This window comes from Coturnix japonica, chromosome 1 (genome assembly GCF_054131305.1).
Source record: "Coturnix japonica strain WE chromosome 1, WE-NBRP24, whole genome shotgun sequence".
Lineage (NCBI taxonomy): Eukaryota > Metazoa > Chordata > Aves > Galliformes > Phasianidae > Coturnix > Coturnix japonica.
The window spans coordinates 11387649-11408744 of NC_140663.1; the positions used below are offsets into that span (position 1 = coordinate 11387649).

The 21096-nt window shown below is 43.1% G+C and overlaps 1 protein-coding gene across 2 annotated transcripts in view; it reads right to left on the minus strand.

Moving 5' to 3' along the window:
* Positions 1–14301: 14301 nt before the first annotated feature.
* RELN (reelin) overlaps positions 14302–21096 on the minus strand; it is a 250801-nt gene continuing 244006 nt past the window's right edge. The window contains exons 64-65 of one of the 2 annotated variants that reach the window (XM_085513256.1): positions 18343–18478; positions 14302–15433 (exon numbers count right to left, since the gene is read on the minus strand). In XM_085513256.1, the coding sequence (XP_085369382.1) occupies positions 18349–18478 (130 nt within the window). In that variant the 3' untranslated portion in view covers positions 14302–15433; positions 18343–18348. The remainder of the gene's footprint in view (positions 15434–18342; positions 18479–21096) is intronic. The other variant, XM_015884323.3, reaches the window with a different exon arrangement.

Below are 21096 nucleotides of genomic sequence, written 5' to 3' on the forward strand. Positions count from 1 at the left end.
GGCCCGGCCGTGCTCGCTCCCGCTGCGGCCTACACGTCCCGGCGTGCTGCGGGGCGGGCGGGGCACGAGGCCTCAGGCGCCTCAGAGGTGCCCGGCAGCGCCCGGCAGCCTCAGCCGGTAACGGGATGGGCTGTGGTGAGCGGCTGGTACTGGAGGAGCCATCAGGCACCATTTTCCTGAACACCTCCTGGGATGGTGACTCCATCACCGCCCTGTGCCAGTGCCTCACCGCTCTTTCTGAGAAGGAGTTTTTCCTGATATCCAACCTGAACCTCCCCTGGTGTTACTTGAGGCCGTTGCCTCTCATTTTATTGCTGTTATGAAGGAAAAGAGTTGGAGCACTCTCCCCCCTCACCACAACCTCTTTACAGGCAGTTGGAGAGACCCATAAGGTCTCCCCTGATCCTTCTCTCTAGACTGAACGATCCCTTTCCTCACCTGCTCCCCATCGGACCTGTGCTTCAGAACCTACACAGCTTCATTACCCTTCCCTTCAGAGCTTCAATGTCTTTCTTGTAATGAGAGTCCCAAAACAGAGCACAGCACTCAATGTGTGTCTTCACCAGTGCCCAGTACAGAGGAATGATCACCTCCCTTACCCTGCTGACCACGCTATTTCTTACACAAGCCAGGATGACATTGGTCTTCTTGGCCATCTGGGTACAATGCTGGCTCAGAAGCTGCTTTTTAAGTAAGAGGTTTGTTATAAGCAGTCTTCCCCACAAGAGTGACAAGAAGGCAATTTGAAAGAAAAAAATCAGAGTGATAGAAATGCACCACATCCAACAAACTTCACTTAGGGTGGTGCTGGATGCTGGGCATGCACAGCTGGGTAAGTGGAGATGCTTTAGGAAAGACATCTTCCTGATGCAGTTTTATTTATCCAAAAGTTTATCTTTTGTTGTCATAGAATCGTAGAATTACCCAGGTTGGAAAAGACCTTGAAGATCACCATCATTTTGTACCAGGACATCAGTAGAATGTGTAAGAGCAGAGGTGCGATGGGCTTAGGGAGGTGCGGCATCACCTTTGATGTGCTGAAGTTCTGAACTGCTTTATTACCATTAAAGCATGCATTGCAGTACCACACTATAGATAGTGCTGTAGAACTGGAGTTAGTACAGAATAAATACTGCACAAAGAAGAGGGAAAGTAGAAAACTTCAACAGGGAAATAGCAGTGTAAAATATTTCCTGCTAGAAAATCCAGAAGGGTATAAATCATTTTAAACCTCACAGTAATCCACAGTGAGGTTTATATTCAACTCATTGTGTCAATAGCTGTGTTTAAATACATGAACTAAAGCTGGTTTTAATTTCTTATGTGCATTTCATCATGACCCAAAGGAATGTTAACAGTTAATACCTTTTGTTGCTTCTTTCCAGCACTGTCTGGTAAACTGGTAAAAGACACTTCGATGCTGAAGCGCTGAACTTGGGAGAAACAACAAGAAAAGTGGATGTTTGGTCAAAGCAGATGATGGGAGGGGAAGTCAGGGCAAGAGGAACAACATGGGCAATTGGAAAGGCTGAAACATTCTTGTGGAGGGCTGCAGAGCATTGGGAGGACACAGGGAGCTGCAAGGTGCTGCTGAAGGTCAGACTCAGCATTTACTGTCTGGAGCTTCAGGCATGGGGCCATGCCATTCTCAGTTTCCTTTTTCCTCAAGCAAACAGTTCCAGGGACTGTGGTCCTGGGAGCCTGGTGGGTGGGTGTGGAGACTTCTGGCACTTTGCAGTGGGGTGGGTTTCCCACACAGGACAGATGGCAAACTGTGTCAGAGGGAGTGAGTCACACCCAGCCTCTCCTTTTCTAGACCCAGGAGTCTTCTCTTGGTTCAACGTCATAAGGCAGAACAACACAGATGAATTTGGTTGTGGAACCTCATGAACATCCAAGTACAGGTTAAACTAGTAAAGTGGAGATGGATATTTACAGATTAAAGTAAAACATGTTGAGACTGATGGGGATATTCCTGATTTCAGTTGACTGGGTTCTCCAAGCGCTCCTGTTGATTAACAACTACCTGTGTCCTGTACAGACACATTAGTCATGTCAAGGCTTTATCACTGTGTGTAATAGCAGGGATCCTAGGGGGAGCTTGATCAAGAAGATATTTCCCTCCACACCATGAGAACTTCCTTGAAAGCATGTAAGTGCAAATGCTTTAAAATGTCCCATGAGATTTTGAACAAAGCTGTGCACCTGTTTGTATGGAGTGATGGATACAAACCAGAGGAGTAGCTTTGCATGTACTGCTTCTAAACAGTTGGAGCAGCGTGTTAGCAGAATGCTTTCAGTGCATAAGGAAAGGAGGACCTGGGGCTACCAGCCAGCTCATGCTGTCAGCAGAAGCTTAACATAGAAGCACCCACTAAATCCATCACTCTGCTCAGTGCCTTTGGGCCAGCAGCAATCAGGAAAGAAGCCACACCCTTCTGCAAGCATTTCTTTGCCACAAACTCTTTGGCAGATCTCCCCTGAGCTGTTCAAAGCACAAGGCCTATATTCCCTCCTTATTTTTTTCTTTTCTTTTCACCGAAGAGGCTTTGTCAAATTGTTTCTTTCAAAATAAATACAGATTCAGACTATTAATCCAGCAGTTACTGATGCCCTCTTGGTTAGCACTCCTTCATCCCTGAAATGCTGTTTTTACCGGACACTTTGCTTGCTGGGTACTGGCTCAGACTCTTCTCATCAGGTTCTGTGACAATGAGCTGTGCCTACATCCTTAGACCAGCTGCCAGATCAGCCCCTTACTGGTTTAACTTGGCCTTGAGACTCCCTCAGCCACCCAGGTTTGAGGACACTCCTTCGTAGAATCATAGAATGGTTTGGGTTGGAAGGGACCTTTAAGACCATGTAGTTCCAACCCCCTGCTGTAGGCAGGGACACCTCCCTCTAGACCAGGTTGCTCACAGCCCCATCCAGCCTGGTCTTGAATGCTTGAGGAGGCATTCACAGCCTCTCTGGGCAACCTGTTCCAGTATCTCACCAACTTCACAGTGAATGCTTTCTTCCTAATATCTTGTGTAAATCTGCCCTCTTTCAGTTAAAAGCCATTTCTCCTTGGCCTTTCACTACCTGCCCTTACAAAAACTCCCTCCCCAGCTTTCCTGTAGACCCTCTTCAGGTACTGGAAGGTCCCTATAAGAACCCCCTGGCACCTTCTGCAGGCTGAGCAGCCCTAGCTCTCTCAGTCTGTCCTCATAGGGGAGGTGCTCCAGCCCTCTGATAATCTTTATGGCCCTCGTCTGGATCTGCTCTAACAGCTCCATGTCCTTTTTGTGTTGGCAGCCCCCCAGATGCAGTACTCCAGGAGGGGTCTCATGAGAGTTGAGTAGAGGGGAAGAATCACCTCCCTCAACCTGCTGTCACACTTCTCTTGATGCAAGCCCTTGTTGAACTCGCATCTGTTTAAAACTCGTGGTTCCAGAGCTGAACTACATGGGGTTTGTCTGCCAGATGCTGTAGTTTGCAGCCCTTTGCATGGCTGCTGGTAGCTGGTAGTGTGGCTGCTCCTGAGCATCCTGTAGCAGAGCCTCATGCAGATCCTGCTTACCCACTGATGGATAAATAAAGAGATGGTGCTGGGACAGCAAGTCTACCCAATGGCATTTGCTCTGTGTCATGGTTTAATAATTTTGTAATTTTTGCTATCAGTATTCCACATCATAACATCATATAAAGCATGAATAATTTTACTGAATCTGCAACTTATCAGAAGAAGACTACATCTCCCAGGGAACAACACGATAGGTCACGGGACCTGGACTCTATATTAACTCTGTCGCAGAACAGACTGACGTCTTTCGAGTTCTGGCGTTCAGGGGAGTGTGTGGGAGCCTTCAGCCGTTCGCCTAGATTCACAGTAGGCCTCTCGGTTACGGGACTCATTCTCTCTCCTATTTTGCTTGATTCGTTAGCTCAATTTCAATTATATTGTATTATATTGTGTTATCCTGTATTTCGATATAGTATTTAGTAAATAAGTGTGCCTCCTTAGATCGTTGCCGCTGTTTTCTTTTCCTAATTAACTTTTTCCTTTCGGCCTAGGGCCCCTCCGGGGCCTACGGCCCCCTGTCACGGACGCAGGTGGATTTTTAGTTCAAACCGTGACAGATTTTTGTGGAGGATGCGGGCAAATTGAGTTGCTGTTTTTCTGTGTTTTCTTCTGTTGCTCTTTTAGCTTTTAACAGAGCTACGAGTTTTTTTCCCTGTTAAGGAGCTATCTCGTGTTTGCGATTCTGCACCTGCGAGCTTGACCTTGAAAGTCCAGGCGGACTGCCAATACTCCGGTATATTTTATAAACACTGCTGAGCTTTGTTTTCTTTTACTTTTTCTCTCTATTGAGGAAAAAAAAAATGTTTTCTCTACTAAATTTGTTTTACCAGGGACTGTGTGCCATTGGTTCCTTTTTTGAGACGCTCCGAACATATTGGGCCATGTTTAAGCTAGCCACTTTTCCTTATGGAGCTATACAATTGTATAATGGATTGAAAGCATGGTTAGCAATGCTCACTTCGTATCTGTATACAGCTCCAGAGGGAGCAACTAATGCAACTAATTATACAGAAATGGTGATTTTTAAGCGTGCTCCTCTTTCTTTCTATGAATCCTTTATGCAGTTTTTGAATGATCAGTGGGTCACACTCTTAATCTCCCTGATCTTACTGTTGATTATTGTAATAATCTCACTCAGTATCTGGATTTATAACATCCGGAGGAAGTCTTCCCTAGAACCAGAGAATACTGAGTGGCAGGGAGTGTGGAGAGGTTTTGAAGAGATTCTCAAAGGACAGACATCTTCAGTGTTATGGAGCTTCACTCCTGAACACTTGAAGAATCCTGAGAGTTTGATTGCATATTTGAGGCAGGAATGTTGTGGCTCAGGCAGATCTCAGGAGGCACAAATGATTTTGGGCCTAGCTAATGCTTATCGGGCCTTAGTCAATACCATTCCTGAGAGGGAAGTTTTAGAAGCTGAGAGAGAGAGTCTCAGGGCCGAGAAGGAGAGTCTTAGAGCTGAGGCAGAAAAACTTTGGACTGAGAAGGTAGAGAGAGAAAAAGCTTTTGAAGCTGAGAGAAAAGATCTCCTGTACCAACGAGACTCAATCTGGTACGAGAGAGAGAGTCTTAGAGCTGACGCAGCAAAACTTTGGGATGAGAAGGTAGAGAGAGAAAAAGTTTTTGAAGCTGAGAGAAAAGATCTCCTGTACCAACGAGACTCAATCTGGTACGAGAAAGAGAATCTTAGAGCTGACGCAGCAAAACTTTGGGATGAGAAAAGCTCCCTGCAATCCCAACTCAACACTCTCCAGTCCGAGCACGGCGCCCTCCGGTCCGAGCACAACACTCTCCAGTCCGAGCACAGCGCCCTCCGGTCCGAGTACAACACTCTCCAGACTGAGCGCGATGCCCTCCGGACCGAGCACAATGCCCTCCAGACCGAGCACAACACTCTTCAGTCCAAGTATGACGCCGTCCAGTCTGAGTGCGGCACCCTCCAGGCCAAGTATGATGCCTTCCAATCCAACTGCGACACCCTCCGGTCCGAGCATGACACTCTCCAGACTGAGCGCGATGCCCTCCGGTCCGAGCACGACACTCTCCAGTCCGAGTACAGCGCCCTCCGGTCCGAGCATGACACTCTCCAGACTGAGCGCGATGCCCTCCGGTCCGAGCACGACACTCTCCAGTCCGAGCACAGCGCCCTCCGGTCCGAGCATGACACTCTCCAGACTGAGCGCGATGCCCTCCGGTCCGAGCACGACACTCTCCAGTCCGAGCACAGCGCCCTCCGGTCCAAGTATGACACTCTCCAGTCCAAACACAAAGACCTCCAGTCCGGGTACGACAATCTCCGGGCAGCGCGCAGCGCCCTCCTGTGTAAGCACAACGCTCTCCAGTCTGAGCACGACGCCCTCCAGTCTAGTTATAACGTCCTCAGGGCAGAATGCGACACCCTCAAGTCTGAACCGTATGTACTCCAACTTAACCAACCACCGGGGGCACCAGATACAATGTTGGTTGCCCCTGTAAGAGGGCGAAAAACAAAACGAGTTTCAACTCAGATAGAGAAAATGCAGAAGGAGTTAGAAGAGCGGAGGGAGTTAGGAGAGCAGGACTCAGGAGAGCAGGGGGACTCAGGAGAGCAGGGGGACTCGGGAGGTCAGGGGGACTCAGGAGAGCAGGAGGAGTCAGAAGACCAGAGGAAGTCGGCGGAGCAGAGGTTGTTAGAGCAGTATAAGAAGATGTTAGAGGAGGAGAAGAAGTCAGAGGAGCAGAGAAAGTTAGGAGAGAGAAAGTTAGGAGAGAGGAAAAAGGAGGAAGGTCGCCTGGAGGAAATAACACAAGCGTCAGAGTCAGGGTCAGAGTCAGACGAGGAGCCAAAAGCTAGATTTTCTTTACGAGAATTTCTCGAGTCCAAACTTATAGATGGGGCAGCCTCATCAACACAGCTGCCAACATTAACACCTGAGACTCTTGATAGAGCAAAAGGTGAGCAAAGTATTACGACCATTATTGATCGATCTTTTAAACTGAGTGAAATTCGAGATCTGAGAAAGGATTTCACACGTCAGCCAAAAGAAAATATGGTCACTTGGTTACTTCGCTGCTGGGACAATGGTGCCAACAGTGCGTGGCTCGATGGCAGTGAAGCTCGCCAACTGGGTAGCATTTCCAGGGACTCACGTGTGGACAGAGGTATAGGCACATGCCAAAATCGGTCCTACACCCTCTGGAAGCGGATGTTGATAGCGGTAAGAGATAGATTCCCCTTTAAACGGGACTTGGAGCCTGAGAAAAAGAAATGGACTGATATGGAGAAAGGTATCCAATTTTTGAGAGAAAGGGCTCTGGTGGAAATGCTCTACAGCCCCCAGTTCAATCGTAACAATCCAAACCAATTACATGATCCTGAAGCAGTCCACGTTCCACGACAAATGTGGCGTGACTTTACAAAGGCAGCTCCAGAAAAGCATGCCAGTGCACTTGCATTGGTATATGGCAAAGGGGAAAGAAAGCCCCCTGTAAATGAGCTAATTAGCAGACTTCAGGAGCTTGAATTATTTATAAGCGCTACAGAAGTTAAGCTTTATACTTCAGCCATTGTCCAAATGGGAAAAAAAATAGTGGAAAGGTTAGACAAAGTGGAGGAAACACAAAGTGATATTATTGACAAATTGGCTAATGTGCCTGATGTAGATGAATCCACGGTGGTACCAGATGATGGAAACCAGGATTTCCACGATCGCCTATTGAGAGAGCTAAACAACATGAGTTCCTCTCGACCTGTATCATCGAAAATCTCAACCATAAAAAAGAGACGTCCTCGTATTCAAGCAAATGACAACGATAAGACACCTCGTATTCAAGCAAACGACAATGATAAGACCATACGTTTTGCTTTGTTGTATTTCTTGAGTAATCATGGGGAGGATATAAAGAAGTGGTATAACTCATCCACTTCTGCACTTCAGGCACGAGTGAAAGAATTACAATCCAAAACAACCACCAAGGTGAACTCTTCCAAACGGGGGAAAGTTCCAGTTGCTGCAAGCCGCCGAGGTAAACAATAGAGGGGCCCTGCCCCCAGCCAGGGGGGGGAAAGGGACAATAGAGTATACTGGACTGTGTGGATTAAGTGGCCTGGCACATCTCGACCACAGAAATATAAAGCCTTGGTGGACACTGGTGCACAATGCACCCTAATGCCCTCAAGTCACCAAGGGACACAACCAATATATATCCATGGAGTGACTGGGGGTTCCCAAGAATTGACTATGTTGGAGGCCGAAATAAGCCTCACTGGTAAAAACTGGCAGAGACACCCTATTGTGACTGGTCCAGAGGCTCCATGTATACTGGGAATCGATTACCTTAGGATGGGATATTTCAAGGATCCCAAGGGGTATCGATGGGCCTTTGGGATAGCTGCTGTAAACACAAATGGTGTTAAGCAGCTGTCAACTTTACCTGGTCTGTCAGATGATCCTTCTGTTGTGGGGTTGCTCCAGGTAAAAGACCAAGAGGTACCAATTGCCACCAAAGTGGTTCACAGACGGCAGTACCGCACCAATAGGGACTCATTGCTCCCCATTCACAAGCTAATTCGCCAATTAGAAAATCAGGGAGTGATTAGCAAAACGCACTCGCCTTTTAACAGCCCCATATGGCCAGTGCGTAAAACCAGTGGGGAATGGAGGCTGACGGTAGATTACCGTGGCCTGAATGAAGTTACACCTCCATTAAGTGCTGCTGTACCAGACATGCTAGAACTCCAGTATGAACTGGAGTCAAAAGAAGCTAGGTGGTATGCCACCATTGATATTGCTAATGCCTTCTTTTCCATCCCATTGGCTGCAAAATGTAGGCCACAGTTTGCTTTTACCTGGAGAGGTATTCAGTATACCTGGAACCGTTTACCCCAGGGGTGGAAGCACAGCCCAACAATTTGCCATGGATTGATCCAAGCTGTTTTGGAACAGGGTAATGCTCCTGAGCACTTGCAGTATATTGATGACATTGTGGTGTGGGGCCATACAGCAGCAGAGGTTTCCAAGAAAGGGAAACAGATAATCCAAATTCTTTTGAAAGCTGGTTTTGCCATTAAGCGCAGCAAGGTGAAGGGGCCTGCCCAGGAAATCCAGTTCTTAGGCATAAAATGGCAAGATGGACGTCGTCACATCCCAGCAGATGTGATTGACAAAATCACTGCTATGTCTCCGCCCACAAATAAAACAGAGACCCAATCTTTTCTGGGAGTAGTGGGCTTTTGGAGAATGCATGTCCCAAACTACAGCCACATAGTGAGCCCTCTCTATCAGGTAACACGGAAGAAGAATAATTTCTCATGGGGTCCTGAGCAGCAGCAGGCTTTTGAGCAGATAAAACAAGAAATAGCCCGTGCCGTGGCCTTGGGGCCAGTACGGACGGGACAGGATGTGAAGAACATCCTCTACACTGCTGCTGGAGAGAAAGGTCCCACCTGGAGTTTGTGGCAAAGAGCCTCAGGAGAGACCCGAGGCCGACCCCTAGGATTTTGGAGTCGAGCATATAAAGGGTCTGAGGAGCGCTACACTCCAACTGAGAAGGAGATCTTAGCCGTGTATGAGGGGGTTCGGGCTGCTTCTGAAGTAGTTGGGACAGAGGTTCAGCTTCTTCTAGCACCTCGCTTGCCAGTAATAAACTGGATGTTTAAAGGACAGGTTCCCTCCACCCATCATGCTACTGATGCCACTTGGAGTAAGTGGATTTCATTAATTACTCAACGAGCTCGAATGGGAAAACTCAGCCGTCCTGGAATTCTAGAAGTGATCATGGACTGGCCTGAGAGTAAAAAAATTGAAACACCACCTACAGAAGAGGTATCACGTGCTAAAGAGGCACCACCATACAATGAGCTACCAGAAAACGAAAAGAAATTTGCCCTATTCACAGACGGATCATGTCGTATTGTAGGGAAGCATCGCAGATGGAAAGCTGCTGTATGGAGCCCCACACGACAAGTTGCAGAGGCCACTGAAGGTAAAGGAGAATCAAGTCAATTTGCAGAGGTAAAGGCTGTTCAGCTGGCTTTAGATGTGGCTGAACGGGAGAGGTGGCCAATGCTTCATCTTTATACTGATTCATGGATGGTGGCAAATGCCTTATGGGGGTGGTTGCAACAGTGGGAAAATGATAATTGGCAACGAAAGGGTAAACCTGTTTGGGCTGCTGAACTGTGGAAAGACATTGCTGCCCGAATAAGGAACATTGCTGTAAAGGTGCGCCATGTAGATGCTCATGTACCTAAAAGCAAGGCTACTGAAGAACATAAAAATAACCATCAGGTTGATCGAGCTGCCAAAATTGAGGTGGCTCAAATAGACTTGGACTGGCAGAACAAGGGTGAATTATTCCTAGCTCGGTGGGCCCATGAGACTTCAGGTCATCAAGGAAGGGATGCAACATATAAGTGGGCCAGAGACCGAGGGGTGGACTTAACTATGGACGCTATTGCTCAAGTTATTCATGATTGTGAAACATGCGCCATAATTAAACAAGCCAAGAGGATGAAACCTCTTTGGGGGGAAGGGCGATGGCAAAAGTATAAATATGGAGAGGCATGGCAGGTTGATTATATCACCTTGCCACGATCTCGCAATGGTAAGCGTTATGTACTCACCATGGTGGAGGCAACCACTGGGTGGCTCGAAACATACGCAGTACCCCATGCTACCGCCCGAAACACCATATTAGGGTTGGAAAAGCAAATCCTGTGGCGGCATGGCACTCCGGAAAGAATTGAATCAGATAATGGGACCCATTTTAAAAATTCCCTTGTAACCACTTGGGCTAAAAATCATGGCATTGAGTGGATTTACCATATTCCCTATCATGCACCAGCTTCTGGTAAGATTGAACGATTCAATGGGTTGTTGAAAACTATGTTAAAAGCAATGGGTGGCGGAACATATAAAAATTGGGAGAACCATTTAGCAGAAGCCACCTGGTTGGTCAACACTCGAGGATCTAGTAATCGTAATGGTCCTAACCAATCCAGCTCCCTACGTACCGTGGAGGGAGATAAGGTTCCTGTAATACACATAAAGAGCGTGTTGGGAAAGACGGTTTGGGTCCTTCCAGCATCTGGAAAGGGCAAACCTCTCCGGGGTACTGTCTTTGCCCAGGGACCTGGGTGCACGTGGTGGGTGATGGACAAAAATGGGAATGTCCAATGTGTACCACAAGGGAATTTGATGTTGGGGGAGTGCAGCCAATGATTTTCCTGTAGATATATAGGTAGAGTCTCAGAAAATATTTCAATTAGGTACAGAATAGTTCAATTAGGTATAGGACTTAAGATAGAGTGGATTAATGTTAAGGAAACACTTTTTCTCTATATACCTTAATTAGGCATTCTGTAAGCAAGTTTTCCATCTGGACTCTATATCCTGCACTGGCCATGCATGTGTAGAGCACACATGGAAAGAAGTATAAGTCAAAAGGAAATCTGCTGTGGTGGCTGGGAAAGGATGAGTGCACCTTGATGTGGGGGACGCCCTACTAGCGCTGCCTTTCCCCTCTACCGCTGACATGTTTTCCTTTTTCTGGCAGTTTTGCCATTTTCTCAAAATTAATAAATAGTAAATTAGGTTATAGAGTTTTGTTCTCAACTTAGGGATTTGTATGGAATAAATATAGATTGTTGAGAAAAAATAAGGTTGCTGATTATTCACAATTATACATATGAGTGTGTATGTATGTATAAATATAATGTAATGATGTAGAATAAGGGGTGGAATGTCATGGTTTAATAATTTTGTAATTTTTGCTATCAGTATTCCACATCATAACATCATATAAAGCATGAATAATTTTACTGAATCTGCAACTTATCAGAAGAAGACTACATCTCCCAGGGAACAACACGATAGGTCACGGGACCTGGACTCTATATTAACTCTGTCGCAGAACAGACTGACGTCTTTCGAGTTCTGGCGTTCAGGGGAGTGTGTGGGAGCCTTCAGCCGTTCGCCTAGATTCACAGTAGGCCTCTCGGTTACGGGACTCATTCTCTCTCCTATTTTGCTTGATTCGTTAGCTCAATTTCAATTATATTGTATTATATTGTGTTATCCTGTATTTCGATATAGTATTTAGTAAATAAGTGTGCCTCCTTAGATCGTTGCCGCTGTTTTCTTTTCCTAATTAACTTTTTCCTTTCGGCCTAGGGCCCCTCCGGGGCCTACGGCCCCCTGTCACGGACGCAGGTGGATTTTTAGTTCAAACCGTGACACTCTGAAAGGTTAGCAATTGACTGAAACATAGAACTATGTTTATAGCTGCTCTTGTGTTTCTTCCCAAGTGTTTTCTTTCCTAGACTAAACAAACTCAACAAGGTTGTGATCCTATGGGTCTTGTTTTTACCACTGTGCTCTGAAGTCTCTTCAGTTTGTTTACATCTATATTTAAATGAAGGGCTCAGCAGCCGATAACTACTGTCTACTTTAGCAGCACTGACAGCTACATGCATGTTTTCTGTGTTTTACTGTAAATGCTTCTATAGATACAATGCAAAATGACATTTTTTTGATACTGTTGATTCCCTTCCCCTGGCTTTGCTGCCTAGCCAGGGGTTTACTTAGTTGGTGCGTGGGTACCTCATTTCCTCTTTGACTACATGTTGTCCTTCATTGTATTTGGTTTGTTATTTTGTTTCTATCCATTCATATAAAGTGTTCTTTTCATGCAAGGCCTGATTCGGTCCTTCAGAAAACTTGTGCTCCGCTCTTTTCTTAAGGTTCAGGTAATGTCACCAGCTTTGAATTAAGCAAGCTCAAGAAAAGATGATTTCGAGGCAAAATGATGGTAACTATGGTTTTCCATTGTTCCAGGAACATCAGCAGGTAAGAATGTCATTCTTCTATATTTTTATTTCATCTCTCCTACATTTTCCTTATTCTCCTGGAACATGGGTTCATGTGCTGTTGGGGAAATGGGAAAGACCATAAGGCATACTAAAGGTATCAGTGCTCATAGTTACACATGGCAAAGTTTTATATCAGTAGATAAGCTTGTCAGTACATTTTATAACACTGTCACTGGTTTATTGCCATTGATTATGTGATGTGTCACCCTTGCTATTTCGCAAGCTATTTAGCATCAGATGATTCATTACTTTCAGTTATGTGGGAGGAAAAATAAAATAGTGCATATACTGAATGCACCGCATGTGTGCACTGCTTTGTGTGCTGTAGGAATGGAAGAAAACTGAGGATACTTTATGGAATTTGGAAAGGACAAACAACAAAATCACTTGGAAATCTACCAGTGGGGATGATTTTCTTGAGATAAGCCTGTCTACAGGTTGTAGTCAGCCCTAGTGAGATGCCCTGGGGGATTCCTCTGTGGTCACGACTGCAAACATTATTCAAGAGAAACAAACACAATTGTCAAAAGCAGCTTATCTGGCTATGCTGGCCTCTTCTCTGGAAAGTGAACTCAGACTGTTTGCCTCATTGTATCTATCTTGCTGTCTGTAAAATAAATGAATTCCTTGCCCTAGCAACACAGTAGCTGCACATGAATTTAGTTTGAAATATTACTCATGTATTGGCATATTAGGACAAATAAGACTATCTTAAATATGAGTGTTTGTTGTTAATATCTTGCATTTTTGTTTGTTTAATGGGTGAAACTTTCTATTACAATATTTTAAAATCTCTTGCACAAATATTAAGATATTATGTCCTTTAATAAAATCAATTATTTCTTCCTGTTCTTTCCCTGAATAGATCCTTTACCTTGTTTCAAGTCCCGAGAGCACACATGAGTTAGGCTCTTGCAGCAAGTTTCCTGTTTTGCCAAAGGCTGGTTGCATAATTCTGACCAAGCCAAGGTTTTGACTAGTTGGTCACTGAATGACCTGCTTTTTTAATTTTAATTTTAATTTTTTTAAATTTTTATTTATTTATTTTTTTTTCCCTGTACTTCTCAGGTTCATTTGACCAAAAAACTCTCAAAAGTTAAACACATTTTATGTATCTGGGCAAGGATTTATAACATATGCAGTATTGGTTCAAACCAGTATAGTGTCAAAACCAGTGGCCAGAAGCAGATGTGCAAGAAGATTTAAGGGCATCACACGTGTATGATATTTTGCTTTGACACTTGCCCATTCCCTGCCATTGTTAGTTCAGAAGATTGCCTGAATGTGTTGTGGTTTGCTTACTTAGTAACCTGCATGGATTTCTCTTCCAATTACCTGTTAGTCTCCTCTTGAATCTAGGAAAACATTTCTTAAGTACAACACAATTTAGTAAGGCCTGCCATGTACATAAACTCTAATACTGTGTGAAGAAATAGTGACTTCTGTCTCTTTTGAGACAGGCCCCTTTTGTGCTGCATGGTACTGAGAGCTTGGAAACACTGATTTGTACCAGTATCTGTCCTCAGACTTGTGACATATTTATATCCTGAATGGTATTATGCTTGGACACAGCTGTGATGTGTAAACTGATGCCATAGACGCATGACACCTCTGTGTTGGGTTTGCAGATAAAGAAAAGTGAGTGTGTGTATTGGCCTGTGGTCCCATTTCATTCCTTGCACTGGGACAAACTCCAGCAAGCCTGAGAATGTCTCTCAGTTTGCCTCTGCAGATACTGCTGTTTTCAAAGTGATGTGATGTACTAAGTACATATGAAAAAATACCAGCAACATTTGCATTACAGTCCAGATATTAGTAAAATAATTTGATTTATGATTTCTTGGAAAGCCTATGTGACTTGAGAAGTCTAATATCAGAGTCATTTGTTGACATTATTTTTATTGAAGCATGGATCTTTAGCTTGGTTCACCATAAAGTGAAGCATTTTATTTATGATAATAGACAGTTTAGGGCTATAGGGGCATTATAATGTTGCTGGTGTAAATACAACTTTATCAGAAGATACAAACATGACCCGCAAGAGAAACAAACACCTAAGAGAACACAATGAAACGTTCACTGTTTACGAATCACTTCATTACTACAGACACCAAATGGCAGTTACTGTAAGTAAATCAGTTGCAGAGAACTGACTACATTTAGAGAAGGGAACAGGAACTTCGGTTTGGGGCTTCATCCACAACTGCTTAGTAGAAAAAAGTTTCATGTCAAGCATTCTTTTTTTATCCACAAAACAATGCTAACCAACAGACATATAAAAGAATAAGACTGAAAGATATCAACGTCTTTACAACTACTTTTGCAATTATCTTCTTCATTAGGTACTTTGATTTTTTAATACATTTTGTCAGAAGGTAAATAGCCCAAAAGTCAGCAGCAAAAATATTACAACAACAAAACAAGTCAATACAGTGCCAATGTGTCATGTTGTAGAATACAAAGAGGACAAAGAATGATAACTTAATCATATAAAATGACACAGAGCTGAAATACAGTGCACTTAAATACCTATGTGACAAAAAATGTTAAATTCTGTACTTAGTATGTACGTTTTTAAACATAAAATCTGAAAAGTCTTTCTTTGTGCTTCAACTTTTTTTTTTTCCTGTTAAACAGAATTAGTTGCTTACTTCCAATACTGCCACTGTAACTGATATTACAACAGATCACAATTTTCACAGACATGTCAACATCAAAACATTTACCTATGAGAAAATAAGTCACTTCTCATTAGTTCACAGTGCGAAAAAGTGGTGTACACTCTGTCTTGAGAAAGGCTTTCAGTTATTCATCAAGCCAGTTGCAGAAAAGTCCTGAAACCAGATGCAGTGCTAGGTTTAAAGAATGGAAAGCAACACATCACATGTTGGGAGGAAAAAATAAATTTCTCATTTCTTCATGGATATCGTCTAAGTGACCTTCGTCTTCTGTTGTAGAAATGCCTGAGCCCATGTTGCCGTGAAAAATTCATCATGTAATTTTGTTTGCGAGTGCTGTTAAAATCAAAGGGCGAGGGGAAGAAGAGAAGAGTGTCAGTTTGTTGTAGGTACTTAAATTTCTATTGGAGCAAGAGCTAGTGGGACAGATTCTTCTTGTTTCTTGCATAATAATTTTTGAAGCCTGTGTAAAGTAGTGTAAAGCACAGCCTTGGTACAACAAGGTACAAGGCAATAAAGAATCTGTCCCACTTTGCTTCTTATTTACTGTTCATTATCTTAGGGAAAGGTTAAGAGTTTTCAGCTCATTAAAGCTTGAGATGTCTGGGGCCATATTCACTAAAGCTATATGCACTTTATGCCCTCTCAATATAGGGTGTTTCTCTACTGCAGTCTTATACTCCAGTCACCTTCTGTCTCAGAACATCGGTTGCTGTATCTTGAGAACAGAGAAAAAGCTTTACTTCATTATCTTTCACCTTTACCATAGAGGAAATGAAGTACAATCCTTTTATGCAGATTTAATATTTCCCTCCCCTGTACTCCTCATCTCAAATCGAAGAAAGATCTGGGAAGTCGGCATCATTACACAGGGAGAGACCAGGTGGGAGACTGCATCCTGACCAAAAGAGAGACACATGTTTACACCTGTGTGGAGAAGACTCAGCTTGTCTCGTTTAGGTTTCTGCTTTTAATGAGGAAAGAAAGATCCATGAGAGGGCAGCAGTGCACAAGACTGCTCAGCCTGGGACTTTGGTACCTGAAACGTATCTAACACCAAAGGGCTGGGTCCTGCCTTCAGGTAGGCTGTCATTTGTGAGTTTTCCCAGTCCGTGAAAAGTAAACACACATGCTGTAATTGGTTACACTTTCAAGTGCATAAGCTTATTTTTAGTGAATATGGCCCTTAGGAAAAAGAAATAATTACATGCTTTGCAAAATAAGTACGATCCTCCAAAGGCAAACATAGCTTATGCTTTGTACCATATTAATGTCATCTACACAAATCTGAGTAACAAAATTATACCCTTTTTTACAGCTACTCTAGAATCTCAATGATAAAATTAAATAAAAATGGCCCATAAATTGCAAGCTGTCTCTTTTTTTTACTCTTGTTTAAGTTAATGCTCTAGAGCATCTGAGTTGGACTTGTCCTTGAATTTCACATGACTTTTTCAACTGAGAGGTTCTATGTTAATTTGTAACTTTTGTGTGAGAGAGTGACAGCAGTCACTTCATCTGGTTTTAATGCTACTTAATGCTACTTGGTAGCTTAAGTCAAAGAAGCATCAAAGGCCAGCTTTTATTCTAACCACATACTCAGTGTGCTCTGTGCCCCACACACCAACCCTAAATGGCCTTGCTCCAAACTTGTGGGACAGAATGGAGCCTGGCAATGTGTCTGGCTAAAACCTTTGCCGTTTTTGGAAGTAGTGAAATTCAGGACTGAGCTTGGCCGTGAGATCCTCAGCATAGTCAAAAAACAACCCACAAGCAGCCAGGGCACAAAGAGTTGCTGTCCTTGGTCCTGGCCCTACGTGATGCTCTGCTGCCTTTCTTTGCTCACATTCGGCTGCAGCTCAGCAGAGGTTTTCACCATTTTGGATACTTCTAGGTATGCCTGGCCTATATTTCACTTCCAGTGCTTAACCATTTTGTAATTGGCACGCATGTTGTGATGAAGGCATTTAAAACTATGAAGAAACACAAAAACAACAGAAAAAAGAAAGGAAAAGAAATATATGAGAAAAGGAATAAAGAAAGGGTTACCTAAAATTTAAAAGTGATTATTTTTTTTAATGTGTATTGTCTGTTTTTGTTATTTTATGAGATAATCAAAATGTTACAAACAAATAAAATATATATTCCTGGTCTTGCATGGAACACCTCAGCAGTGCAATGTGTGAAAAACATGAAAAATCTCAACTCCCAAGAACTAAATGCTGTGGGTTTTTCTGCTTGTACTGGCATGGTTCAAACTTGTTCTCACCAAAGGATGAGGCCGGCTTCCTAACTGCTGGACACTACATATGTAAAAACTTCATGCCTGCTATAGAAAGCAGCATGGTTTTCACTCTTGTTAGAGATAAATCGTTGTATCCTATAAAATACAGTACAGTGTCGTATGGTATTGCATAGTAGCTGTAGGCTGATATTCACAAAATAAGACTATACTAATTTATCCTTATATTAATTTCTATATAATTTTTCTGAATTATCTTTATTTACTGGTAGGAGAAGAAGCACTGGATTACAAAGACTGGTAGCACAGTTTATGAGGAGGAGCCACTCTGGCTCTTCAGCAGATCATTCTGACTACTGTGTATTTCCTAGAGCATCTGAACTAAAGCCTGCAATTTAAAATTTGTGAAAATAGGACATAGCCAAATTCAATGAAAAATATACATTAAAAAATTAATATATCTAACATCACTCATCTTTTCATGTTTTTCTCATTTCTCAGGTCTTTATTTTTGATTGACAGGGCACAGTAGGAACCAAACAGAAGCAACAGTATTTGGATAGAAAAGCCAAATATGAAAGGAAAACAGGAAAGACATGGTCTCAGGGCTATGCTTCTGTTCAATTTTGTGGCAGAATTACAAATTATTCATTAGGAGAGTCAAGAGAAAAGTGATGTGATCATTGGCTCTAGTGAGATCAAGACTTGAACCCACATCTCAGTCATGGTGCTGGCTACTAGTATCTAACCAGGGCAGCACACAGCAGCATAGCTACAAGTAACAAGAACTACCTGGCACAATCTTTCTACGTGTCTGAGACACATTAGCTTTCCTTGATACTGCCAGGGGCAGAGCTGCAGGATCAGGGCCCTAGGGAGCTGAGTGGCACATCTCAGAGAACACAAAGGCTTTTCCATGGACCCGTCACCCACAAAACTTTGTGAAAGTACTGTAGCTGTAGCAGCGAGTTATATTTCATATTTATTCAGGGAAAGTACTTACCTTATTCTAGTGTAAAACCAATGACAGCAAACAATGAAATACAACACAAGTTAGAAAATGCCTTTCAATGCATGCAGCACTGTGATTAGTCATAAAACCCTGATGAGGTTTAGAGGCAATATAGGATTTTTCATCTCTTTTGAAAATAAAAATTGAACAAATTATTTCCTGATATTTCAAATAAATTCTTATATTTTTATTTTCTATAAAATTCAGCATGCACTTTTTAGAAACATAATAAAAATGTCATAAAAGCACAGACCGCATCAGATTAAATTTGGCATAAATGTTGTGAATATTCATATAATTACCCAATGTTTGAGTATTTCTGTTCTGTTATAACCGTGTTTGTACTTTAATTTAGATGCAATTTTCAAATAATTGCTTTTTATTAAAAAATAAAGCAGATGAAAATGCTTTTCCACATAAACACTCTTTGCTAGAGCTGAGATATATAATTTGTAGTTTAATGTTGCAAAATAAGGATAAGCATCCTTTGCACCAAATACAACCTTGAGTTCCTCACTAAATCATTTGTGCCAAAAGTGTGAGACTATCTGGACAATGAAGAGCATGGAGTGATGGCCATGGAGGGAGACTCATTCTGTTTCCCAACAATTAACCATAATAAAGTAGGTGGGGTAATATTACTTGCATTCATTGCACAGCTCCAATTCCCATGGATTACATCATGAGTTTTGGGGTACAAAGAAAGCAACACCAGACCATTAGTATTCACTTTTTCATTGCCCTTTTATTCTCAGTATCTTTTATCAGAATTCAGGTTTGAAGAAGTCAATAAAGGCCTTCCCTATACACAAAGAAATGGCAGTTCAAGTGCACATGCAAAGTAGTGCGTGGTATCTGTGCAGCAGACAGGCTGTGAGCTCTCCTTCGAGAGAGGAACAATGTGCAGATGAAATGCAGAGTTGAAAACGGGCTGTTCTTAGGGCAGAAATGCAGGGACACAAAAAAACCCACTCTTAAGTCTGGAGTAAAATAGATTTTTTCATCCTAAGAAGAGCCACAGTCATGGAACACGTGAAGGTTGTGCCCAAAGCTTTCCTTACAACTGCAGAGAAAAAACGTGGCACTAAAAAGGAATTATCAGCACTAGCTTTAAAGGGACTGGACCTCTTGCTAACTTATATCTTCTTCCATCACATGATAGATACCAGCCATTATTAAAACAGGTTGGCCAGTGGCTAGTTGGCAAGACTGACTTAATGTATCCCATATTCAAAGCAGGTACTGTGCTGGAAAGAGGTGCTCATTGTGAGCTCTATTTGCAGCTGCACTACAGCATTAATAATACTGATCTTTAATGAGCAATTCAAACAGTTAAAAAGTGGGGTGATTCTGGGGAATGCACAAAAGCACTCATTCAACCTTTCTTATCATCACTATGTATTTTGCATGGACGAATACTCTCCGGGTTATTTTTTCCCCCACCAAAAAAAGGAAGCAAATAGATTGCTTCCTGAAAATGCGTTTGCTGGTAAGGGGAGGATGTCCCTTGATTCAGAAATCAATTAGACTGAGCAGTGCTGTGACCCTGGCTATGTAACAGCTGTGGGCTGCACCTGTGCTATGGTGTAGCAGCTGGGCTCATGGCAGAATTAATTTCAAATCTCTGGACAGCTAAGAAGAGCTGAGGCACGTAAACAAGTATCACATAGTTATCCCCGGGTAGACAGTCTTTGGGGAGGACTGTAAGGAGGAGCAGAGACATTCCTCACACTGACTGGGGAATAAAATCATGAAAATCCTGGGCAGTACCATAACCCTACTGACCCACTCTAATTGCAGACAGGTGCTTTCCTTACTTGCCTTCCTAATCCAACATATAGCCTGCCCAAGGGCTGAGGGAAAGCTGGCAGAGCTCTGCACGCTACTGGGTCTGCAGACAGCCAAGCCAAACAGGTACAGGGAGTACGGGAAAATGTTTGTGATTCCTCCACTACTCTCTGGGCTGATGAGTTGTATGGAAGACAAGGAATTTCTCTGTGGCCAAAATCATACCACCTGTTACATCAGCTTCTTGCTATAATGCCATACACACCATTGCTGTGGTGATGTGGGTTCGTAGAGCACAAACAAGCATGAAAACCCACAACATCTATGAGCAGACCTCACGTGGGGCCAAAGAGGATAATCTGGATGGTGGCCAGAGGGGGGCATGTATGTGTACATGAGCTGGAGTCCCACAGGTGGGTAGAGGTGTGGCAAGGTTAGGAGAGGACAGAGCATCAACACCTCCCAGAGCCAAGGTAACTGCCAGCAGAGGTAACTTCCAGTTTGAGAACTACAGAAGTTTCTTAAGCTACCTCAATTTTAAGAAAGTAAGCCTGGCAGAAACTTATTGACTCCCTATGAAATCAATGGAAATTTACATAATGACATCACTCTGCTAAATGATTTTAGTCCAGGCCATGCCTCTTAGCTCTTTTTCCTTGTGGGTGAAGAGGAGCACCCACTGCCTCCTCACTAGATGGAGAGCTGGATTCCCATTTCCATCACCTTCCTTTCTAAGCCTCTGTTTTTTTTTTGTTGTTTTTTTTTGTTTTGTTGTTTGGTTTTTATACTTTCCATTTTAAATTGAATGGGGATTTGATTGGGAAAAGCCAAAGACAGCAGGCAAGGAAGACTAATGTGTCCAGAAAATACAAAACTGCTGACGCTGCTACTCAACAGCATCTTACTTTATATTTTAGGTACATTCAGGCCCTTATACTACCAATGGGGAGAGCCAGA